The sequence below is a fragment of the Pygocentrus nattereri genome, chromosome 10 (assembly GCF_015220715.1).
Source record: "Pygocentrus nattereri isolate fPygNat1 chromosome 10, fPygNat1.pri, whole genome shotgun sequence".
Taxonomy (NCBI): Eukaryota; Metazoa; Chordata; class Actinopteri; order Characiformes; family Serrasalmidae; genus Pygocentrus; species Pygocentrus nattereri.
Genome location: NC_051220.1, coordinates 9,671,871 through 9,683,072, shown reverse-complemented (window position 1 = coordinate 9,683,072; position 11,202 = coordinate 9,671,871). Strand labels below are relative to the sequence as shown.

At 40.5% G+C, this 11,202-nt stretch overlaps 1 protein-coding gene across 1 annotated transcript in view; it reads left to right on the top strand.

Moving 5' to 3' along the window:
* Window positions 1-1,419: 1,419 nt before the first annotated feature.
* atp6v1ba (ATPase, H+ transporting, lysosomal, V1 subunit B, member a) overlaps window positions 1,420-11,202 on the top strand; it is a 55,235-nt gene continuing 45,452 nt past the window's right edge. The window contains exon 1 of the mRNA XM_017704990.2: window positions 1,420-1,674. Within this exon, the coding sequence (XP_017560479.1) occupies window positions 1,566-1,674 (109 nt within the window). The 5' untranslated portion in view covers window positions 1,420-1,565. The remainder of the gene's footprint in view (window positions 1,675-11,202) is intronic.

Below are 11,202 nucleotides of genomic sequence, written 5' to 3'. Positions count from 1 at the left end.
TGAACAGTACTTTCAGTTTTTTTGTAGGAGTTGGGATTGTTATTGAACTTAGCCAAGCAAAAAAAAAATTACAACACAATTCAAATGAAACTGCTCGAAACCGTCGGCGCCTAAAAACACCCAATATCTCTCCATGCGCAGTAAATTGGCTTCGAGTGTTAGCTGCCCACCGGCTGAATGCGCTCGTGCGCTGGATCATGGCTGAGATGGGCTCTTGAAGCTCGGTGGATGGGGTTGAAATGTCACCTTTTTGAGATCTTTTTGTTGCTCTATGGTGCCGTTCCATCCCAAGCACTTTGGAGTAGTTTTAAAACCATTCGCTCTTGATGTGGAAGAGTGGAGGGAGGGAGAGCAGGATAGTCTTTCACTCTGTCTTTCTGTTCTGTCATTCCCTTTTGAAGCAATGGTTTGTCCAGAAATCAAGTGAACACAATTTTCCACTCTCACTCGTTCAGCCAACACCTGTCTGTTTGCCTCTGTAGGCTTGTACTGGGGCTGCCAGGCTAATGCTAACAACCCTGCTTGAAAAACCAGTTGTGTTTTGGATGCTGGTATGCTGGTCAACCAGCATGACCATCCTGGGTGACAGGCTGCACTAGTGGTGTGTGTGCTGGTTCAGAGAGTATGCATATAACTAAAAAAAACAGTTGTTACAGCCATTCTGATGCTTGAGTTTTGTCTGTGCTTTTGTTTATAGACATCATACAGTATCACAAACCACATAATCAAACCTATTTGAGACTAATTAATGGCGATTTAATTCAAATTTAAATTTAAATATTCATTCAGAGTAGTTTGATGTGAAACACTCTGGTGTAGATAAACTTACAGAGTCAGAATTGTTCACAGTGGTGGTGATAGGAACCAGACGTCCACCTCTAAAAGCTCCCTCACAGAAAGCTATTACATGAAATGGTTATAAATACGTTGATTTATGAGCTTATGAGAAGGTTTTGGCTTAAAATGTAACTTTAAAACTCATTCATGTTGAAGAGATACATTCAGGATGTTGTGAGGCAAAATAGTCCCCAAAGAAAACTTGATATTTTAAATTTTCCACTATTTTTCTTCATCAACATTCCATATAAAAACTTAGAAGACGTGTAGGTTCACTGGTGGTTTGGATAAATAAATTAATTAATAAATAGAAACATAGAAACCATAAAACTTTTCTGTTGGTTGCTGGTGGTGTCCAATAGTCATTAATGGCTTAATTCCAGGTGCATGCAATGGCTTCCTATGGGTTACATCGTAAACGTTCTAATGCCCTTTTTCATCAGGGTTTAAAGCCCGTTAAACTGATTTTATAATAATTTGTTGTATATACAACAAATGTAAGCCATACGCTTACAGTAACAGTGACCGCATCAGGAGCGGGAGCGCGCACGCAGCTTGGCGTCCCGTCGTGCGCGCTCCCGCGGGCCTGACTTGGGTCATATGACTGAGCGGCGCTAGAGAGAAGCCGTAGCCGGACATCTCTCACTCTCCACCGCGCAGACTTCACTTAGTGCAGCCGAATAAGCGTAACCCTCCCGCCGGCCACAGTCTCTGTAACTGATCCGAAGATGGCAACCCTGTTGGCGAACCGGCCGGTGGATCTGAACGGGCCTGAAGCTGCGGCGCGTCAGCACGCTGAGGCGGTGAAGAGAAACTACATCTCCCAGCCCAGACTCAGTGAGTACGGATTAGCTTCAAACTGACCAGATAAACAACAAATACGCGACATGTCACACTTTATTTGGGTAGAACGGCATTCTTCCTCAGTACTATTTACTTTTATGGTCTGTTTTGTCATTTTTCCTAGCTACAATGGCATTAAATTAGGCTTAATTTTGCTTCTTATTACAATGTTCCACCTTAAATGGCACAGCGGTTAACGCTAACGTTCTAGCGGCTGTACTACCTTTTAAGGTGGAACGGAAAGTTCTCATTAAAAAGACTCGGTAAAGCCAGTTTGATCACAGTCGGTCAGTGTTATTTGCTCCTGTGAATTAACACTTTTTCATAATACCAGTCTATCTAGCGACAACTAGCGTTTCCCCACCTGTACAGTAATATAGCTAAGAGTACACTAATTTCGCACTGTTAAACATGGCACAGCTAACCGCTAACGTTAGCTTTCTTGCTAACTGTCAGGTGACAACAAACTTCTCGTCGAAGTGATATTGATTATAACAATGCATGTCGTCTTTTTTACCTGGAGAATATTGACACAGCAGATATCACTCTTCAACATTACCTCACATTTTACAAAATGTATTTAAAAAGGTATTCTAATAGCGTAGCCAACCAGCTAGGTTAGCTTGCTTGCTAGCTGTCAGATTGATTGGGTGAGCTGGCTAATCCTACAACCATTTTAACCATAACTGATGGTACAGTTATCATTTTTTCCTATATTACAGTTACGGGACCAACGGGGAATGAAGTTAGTTACCTTCCTCATACGAGGCTCAAGTTGGCTCCTTATTCTCTAGCTTTCGTGTTCGAATGTTCCCATTCCACCTTAAATGGTGCAGCAGTTACACACTGGCGCCGCAGGCTCCATAAAGTAACTGCTGTAACATTTAAGGTGGAACGGGAAAATTCGGATAGAAGCTAACTTAAGCTTCGTTTTCATTTTCCGTGCTGATGTTGGTACACTTGGCTAGCTTACGAGCTTAGCTTGGCTTCCCTGCTTCTCTGGTGGTGCAGATCCAAATGGACTTTATTCTGGTTTAATATTGTGTCTTTGGGCTCGGTTGAATAAGAATGGTGTATAGTTAGATAGCAGGCTACGCTTTGATGGGCTCAGCAGTAGCTTTACAAGGACACGGTGCCCAGATGGTGTTATGATGATGATGATCCTTAACCATGTGATGTAATCACGTGAGACAGCCTGTTCAGGGATGAGTAATGGCAGAGCTGCTGCATGTGCGTTTGAGCCTGCATTTAAATGTTAAATGTATATTGAATCATTTATTTTTTAAGTTAGTTCTGAAATGAGAGGTTTTGGATGCACTGTACCTCAGTCCTCTCACTGCCTTTGGAGCACATCTCGCAGTAAACAGCACAATGTTTACGGCTATTTGTGTAGTTAAAGGGAAACTCCACCGATTTTTCAAAAATTGTGCATAATGGAAAGGTTGAGATAGCAAATCATTCAGGGTGGTTAGGTGTGAAATTCTCTGTCCTAGAGAAACTTACTGAGTCAGAATAGTTCACAGTAGTGGTGAAAAGAACCACATCCACCTCTAAAGACTCATTCATTGAAAGTCGTTACATGAAGTGGTTAGATATAGGCTGCCTGACTGATTGCCGGACATTGTTTTATAATAGTTTTGTTATAATATTTTTGTTTAAAATGTATTTTAATCCATTCATTGTAGAAGGACCATCATCAACATTTCATATAAGATGTGTAGGTTCACCGCTGGATTTGTATTAGTATTAATACAGTTAGTATTTAGTATTAGTAAATAAAATGTCTATATTTGTGTTGTAGTCATGGCGACCCCTTGTTCCTATCACCACCACTGTAAAGAAATCTGAACTATTTCACGTTAAATCACTTTAATGAATCTATTTACACCTGAATTATTCAGATATTTTGGGTGGAGCTCCCCTGTAATAATGTTCGTTTAGGCTTCATTTGTTCAACTTTTCTTTTAACGTGGTAATGTTTGCTCAAATGACTAGTGTGGCTTCTTCAGCTTGAGCTCTTCTCATTGACCATAAGCTGCTTCGTTCACGTCTTGTTACCAGTTTAGTCTCTGGGATGTTAGGAAAATGCTGCTCGAACAGTTGACTCAACAGAGGGATGTGAAAGCGCCGTCTCTGCTCAGTGTGGGCCTGCAGGTCAGCTGTTTTTGCACATGGACAACATGTGACACTATGGGTGGCCCTTTCGGACCTGGAAAGCACAGCAAGCTGTAATGGGATGAGGAACCAGATGCTTAACACAAAGTTAAAGGGCTGTTTTGCAATTCTTTTCATACGTGTTGCAAAACTGTGGATTTTTCACTGTGCAGTTTTGTGGATTTTTCACTGTGAGGGTTAAAGCCAGATGTGCTGTGGATTTTGTGGAGAATGAAATTCCTGTACGGATGAGCTCAGATTTTCATTGTGTATGTGTGTGCCCACTTTATTAGGCACACCTGCTATGTATCTACACCTATTGTCCATGTTATCGGCTTCATTTGGTATAATGGTGAATTTTGTAGTTCTGCAATTACAGCCTGTAGTCCGTCTGTTTAGGTGCATACTTTGTTGGCTCCATTTACCATATTCATCAAAGGTCAGCACTGGCCACTTGCTCTACCAAGTTACTAAACCTGTCAAAATCTGTCCCTCATATACGTTGCATTTACAATTCACAAAAACATGCTTCAGACAAAGCAGTCAAATCCCCCACACCATTTGTTCTTCATTTCATACAGTATAGTGAGCCAGAGTGAAGATTTTTATTGCTTTATCATCCCACCTCTGTCTTTATCAGGCTTTGATCAGTCTGTCCCGTAGGGTAGTTACTGGGGTCACTGAAGATCTTTTTGACAGTGGCCGTTTTTTGAATATAATGTTTTCTAATTGGCCACATTTACACACAGCCTGATAGTCTGTTAATAATCCATATAATAGCTCAATCAGAATAGAATACATCCATGCAAACACCTCAGTCAGAATAGAATAGTCAGATTTAGGCCATTCAGAGTAGAGTTTCTATCCGATTGAGTAAGGTGGGTAATCCTGTAAATAATCTGTTAAATAGAAGAATAATAGCCACATAAACGCCTGTATCTGATTACATTCCCATTCGGAAAGTTTAAGTACGTTCTGATCATGTGTGTTTGCATCAACATGGCAGGAGCAGGAACTGGTCTGCAGAGGAGACGAAGTTTATTCTCTGAGCTGTGAAAGACAGCGGTGGGACTTTGTTCCAGCTTCTATGTCTCAGAATGTGACGTCCTCTCTGCCTTCTTTAATAAGTACGTGTGAAGTACGTTTTCTTGAGTCTGACATCATTTTTAAGTAATTAAAATCACAAGCACTGCTCACTGCTGCTCATCTCACTCTGACTGGACTCGTGATGCTTGTTGTCATAGTAACGTTTACACTAAGTGGTTCCTATGCATTCGTCTAATTTTGGAACAGATAAACACTTCAGTCTTAATCTATAATTGGAATGTATCCAATCAGCTTGGCAAAAATCTTTGCATGTAAGCACAGGCATTGAGTTACTCCTCATAAATTCTGAACTTGGAAAATGACATCCTGCTCAACAGAGCATCACCTACATCTCAAAATCGTACTCAAACATAATCACATTCATTTTTCTGTTGACCTCTTAACTTTCTAATTGGTTTCTTGTTGTCATCATTAGCTGAAGTTTTTACATTTTTGGCAGTACTGCTTTATTTTAATAGTTCAGCCGTCACTGCTGTCATGTTAACTATCGTGGTGGTAATGATCAATTTTGTAATTGTAATTAAGTAATTGTTCTCTTACTAAAAAAATTTTGTTGGTCTGGTTTTAGTGGACAGAATGTCATGTATTTGCCAGAGACTCCCAGCAATAGGCAATATTGATACAAAATACTCTACGTACTACATAAAAACTGCTACAATTTTATCCACAACACTTATATACACTCACTGGCCACTTTATTAGGTACTAGTAAAAGGTTGGTCCCCCTTTTGCCTTCAGAACTGCCTTAATTCTTCGTGGCATACTTTCAACAAGGTGTTGGAAACATTCCTCAACCAAAATCTCTGGTTATTTGAGTTACTGTTGCCTTTCTATCATCTGGAACCAGTCTGCCCATTCTCCTCTGACCTCTCACATCAACAAGGCATTTTAGTCCACACAACTGCCACTCGCTGGATAGTTCCTCTTTTTCGGACCGTTCTCTGTAAACCCTAGAGATGGTTGTGCGTGAAAATCTCAGCAGATCAGCAGTTTCTGAAATACTCAGACCAGCCCAACTGGCACCAACAACCACGCCACGTTCAAAGTCACTTAAATCACCTTTCTTCCCCATTCGGATGCTCGGTTTGCACTTCAGCCAGTTCTCTTGACCACCTCTACATGCCTAAATGCTTTGAGTTGCAGCCATGTGATTGGCTGATTAGCCATTTGTGTTAACAAGCAATTGAACAGGTGCACCTAATAAAGTGGCCGGTAAGTGTATAGGTCCATTTTGTAGGTGTACAGTTGCTCATTGCTTATTAACGCCCCTCTACACCATGCATTGATCTCTTTCTGACCACAGGACCACCACTGAACAGATATTATTTGGGTGGTGGCCCCAATTCCAATGAAGTTGGGACGTTGTATAAAACATAAAACCAGAATATGATGATTTGCAAATCCTTATCAACCTACGTTCAATTGAATACACTACAAAGACGAGATATTTAATGTTCAAACGGAAAAACTTTATTGTTTTTTGCAAATATTCACTCATTTTGAATTTGATGCCTGCAACACGTTCCAAAGAAGTTGGGACAGGGGCATGTTTACCACTGCGTTACATCACCTTTCCTTTTAACAACACTCAATAAGCGTTTGGGAACTAAGGACACTAATTGTTGAAGCTTTGTAGGTGGAATTCTTTCCCATTTTGCTTGACGTATAACTTCAGTTGCTCAACAGTCCGGGGTCTCCGTTGTCATATTTTGCGCTTCATAATGTGCCACACATTTTTAATGGGAGACAGGTCTGGACTGCAGGCAGGCCAGTCTAGTACCCGCACTCTTTTACTATGAAGCCACGCTGTTGTAACACGTGCAAAATCCCTAAATTCCTTGCAATTGCACGTTGAGTAACATTGTTCTTAAACTGTTGGACTATTTGCTCACGCAGTTGTTCACAAAGTGGTGAACCTCACCCCATCCTTGCTTATGAACGACTCAGCTTTTCAGGGATGCTCCCTTTATACCCAATCATGACACTCACCTGTTTCCAATTAACCTGTTCACCCGAGGAAGTTTCCAAACAGGTGTTTTTTGAGCATTCCTCAACTTTCCCAGTCTTTTGTTGCCCTGTCCCAACTTCTTTGGAACATGTTACAGGCATCAAATTCAAAATGAGTGAGTATTTGCAAAAAACAATAAAGTTTATCCGTTTGGGCATTAAATATCTTGTCGTTGTACTGTATTCAATTGAATATAGGTTGAAAGCGATTTGCAAATCACTGTATTCTGTTTTATTTATGTTTTACACAACGTCCAAACTTCATTGGAATTGGGGTTGTAGTTTTTCTGAGTTTAAAACATTTGAACAGGCAAAATGTAACCTGTAATGCCACATATAAGAGGACTATAATGATAATGCTAATTAGGATTAATAATAATGATAAAAAAAAATTATTATTAATAAAAAATCTACTACAGTCATTTTTATTCAATGTTTTACAAAGTTCACTGCACTAAATCCTATTAACCAGGCTTATTAATGCTCTCTTTATAAAGAAACTAGTAGTTCTTTAACTACTGACGACATCCATGATACGCTCAGAAAAACATATTGTGACCTGGTTTATCACAATAACGTTAAAATATTGTCATATTTCCCACCACACAAATGTGTGGCTCACAGCGTTCACTCTCTTGTAGCTCCGCTATGCTGATGTTCAGAGACTGTAGCTCATCTGTTGGTGCACATTTTGTGTTCTTCATCCTCTAGACGTTTATCAGTGGTCAGATTTTGACCACAGAGCTGCTCCTGTTGGAATATTTTTGGGTGAACAGTCCACGCTCAACCTAGCAGTGATACTGACGTGTGTAAAAACTCCAGCAACACCGCTGTGTTTGATACACTCATACCAGCACCACACGCACAGCCATGTCAGTGTGACTGCTGTGCTGAGAATGGACCACCACCCACATAATATCTGGACAGTGGTGGGCTTTTAATCTCCACACGTCATACTAATATTTAGTATGATTTAGATGTTCCCTGTGTGTGTGTGTGTGTGTGTGTGTGTGTGTGTGTGTGTGTGTTTTCCCTCCATGTAGGAGCCGTGTGATCCTTTTGTTCTTCGTAATGTAAAAACAGGCCACGAAGGCGAAGCAGAGACCTCTTGTCGTGCCGACGGCTCTTTTGATAGCATAATTTGCGTCTTGTGATGTTCCGGCACTTGATTCGTTAATTTTGTTTACCCTTTTAATGAAGAGCCCAGCCAAGAACTGCCTCACATTCTCCCATCTCGCTCGCTCTTTTCTCCTCTTGTGTATTATTGATGTTATTCACCGTCTACCTCATTAATTTACACCTCAAACATGCTTTCTCTGAGATGGCCAGGTAGCGCAAGGTTTTTATTTTTTCCCCCAAGCGTGTCACAGGAAAGCTCGGGCTAAAAGCCTCTTAGCAAACCAGGAAGAAATGATTTAATGGAAGAATTGAATCTGAAAGCCAAAGCAGAGACATAGAAGGAGAGGGTGAGAGAGAGACACCCGCCTGATCCCAACCCCCCCCCCCCTCCACCCACCCAATCCCACACCCCTCTTAAGAACAGCTGAAATAGCCCCTCTAATGTAGGCATTGCTGGATAGCAGCACCATTTTCTTCATCATCAAGGAGCGAAAGGCTGAGTGCGTGCTGATAGCAGCCTATGATTGAAGACAGTGATGAATGACGGACGTGCAAACATGCCGTGCGGTCCTGCACCTGGGCGTCCCGAGAAACCAAAACCCCTCACCTCATGGCTGATTGGCCAGTTCTGCTTTCTAAGAGAACTTGATGTGTGCAGACAGATACAGATCTTGAATCTCATTGGTCGAAGCCCTGCATTGATCATCGAGCAGTTTCTCAGAATCTTTGAAGCTGATTAGGCCTATGAGCCTGATTTTATTAAAATTAGTCTCTGGATTTATTTTTTGCGTCGTGTGTGTGTGTCTCTCTCTCTCTCTCTCTCTCTCTCTCTCTCTCTCTCTCTCTCTCTCTCTCTCTCTCTCTCTCTCTCTCTCTCTCTCTCTCTCTCTCTCTCATGAATAAATATATATTACTTGGAGGCAATGTCTGGTTCCATTGACTTACATTAAAAGTAACATGTATTTTCCATCTCCTGTACAGTTATTATTTTGGTCATGCTAAATTTTGTGTATGTATTTAGATGAACAGTATATCCACATCAGTTGCCGTAGTAACAACACATGCGTGCATATTGTTGCTGTCTGAAGAAAAACAAGCACCTTCAAAACGGTCACTTTAAAGGAGACGGCAGAAACGTGCTTCACTTTTATTGCAAGTTAATGTAAAGACATTTTAATCCAAGTTATTTGAGAGGATATTAGTTGGGCCATTTATTGTGAAATTTACACCATGGAAAGGGCAGCTGCTGGGCTTAAGTGAACTAGACAAATAAAAATAGGAAAAATGAGTGACCATATGCTGACTAGGTTTGGCAAAAACTTAGTAAGCCTAGAGATGATCAATAACTAGTAGAACGGTTATGAGATATTTCCAAAAAGTTTCACTTTTTATTCACTACAGCATAAATGGAACATCATAATGTGGGTTGATCTGCTAACAAGCTACAGGCTGTAGCAGTGATATAGGTTTTAGTAACTGTAAACTACAATATTTAAAGTAGAAATGTCTGTTTCAAATCTTCTACTCTCTATGTTTAAGCTGAAATATATGAATATTGTCACACTTGCAGACAACCTGAAAAAACATGAAATCCAGTCTAAGTCACAATCAGAAATCCAAACTCGATTAGATTCGAAACCACCTACAAATGTGGCCTCAATCCTGCTTAATTCAGATACACCACAAGATTTTGGCTGCCAGTCTGAACACGGCGTAACAAATCTGTCCTGAAATGGTGCTTACTTACTGTGCGATGTTAGTTGTGAGGTAGTGGTGTTTTGAGTAGTTTCACTATGACTGCCAACTTTTAGAGTAAAGGGCCTCAATTCAGTGTGGCTAATTATAAAGCTTAGTGGTTCTTAAAGAACAATGATTGTCAATATCGACTGTTGCTCAAGGTTTCAGTCTCTCAGAAACAGAAAAGTTGTATCTTGCTGTCTTTAGTTTGCTGGTAACTTTCAGGCTTTGTGTCCTTCATACTCGCAGTAACCTAAGCGCTATTTTACTGGGATGTACATGGTAAAATAATCATTTATGTTTGATGTGAAAAAAAATTTAACAGGGTATGCTGTGGCCAACAGTTCCTTCATTTCTCAATCATGAACAAAATGCCCTCCGGCAACCAACTGAAACTGTGAAGATCTTCAGACTTGTTCCACATTGCTGGCAGTGCTGCTTTGCTTTTGTGCAATAGCAGCCGTGCATGCACAAGGTATAGTTTTACTTTTTTGCTCCTTCTCTCGAGAGGTATGCACCTGCAGAGTACACCAGCATGACTGATTTCACTTGAAAAAACAAAAAACGTGTCCTTTTATAAAGGTGGATTAGCTTTTCCTGGTAAGCAGCTACTGCTGACGTGAGCCCTCCTGGTATTTTTGTGAGATTTATACTAGGATAATTTGATAAATTGGACTGTCAGGGTTAAGTACTATTCACACAGGAGAACACAGTGTTTTACAGTGGAGTTTTTATCTGCGTTTCTCAGTGATTTTAGTCAACTGTGTACACGGTCCAGTGTCTTTTACCTTCCAGGAAACAAGCAGAAGAAATAACCTCAGAATTTATTCATCCTGTGCAGTAAAACAGATGTGGAAAAGGAGTTTTTTGGGTATAAAGGCACTCAAAGGGTTCTTTGTGGCTGAAAGCAAGCCAATATGCACTATCCCACTTCAACTTGTAGCGTTAAAAATGTAAATATTGCAGAAAAACGTTTCATGTTGCAGTGATAATACTAAGAACTTCAGACAAGCAGATCAGATAATCAGAATATCACTTATGTTTTAACATGTTCTTTACTCCTTTCTGTAGTAAAAGCAGTGCAGTCATTTCTACCCAGATTTCTTATCCCATGTGAGTTGTTCATTAACATTAAAGACTTCATGTGCTGAAGTGGCTTTGCTCCACCTCCCTGTTTAAAAATGCATCCTGGCTGAATAGTACTTTGTACGTAGCCCCGCTGGTGACATCACGTATAAATATTGCATGGGAGTGAGATCCTAGTGGCAACAACTAAATTATCTCATTCTCACGCCTTACTAAGCCATGGCCACGTTGCATTTACACATGGGAACAACATTCTGATGCATGGCCACGCATTATTTTTATTTATACGGGATGTCGTCATAACTGTGGCTT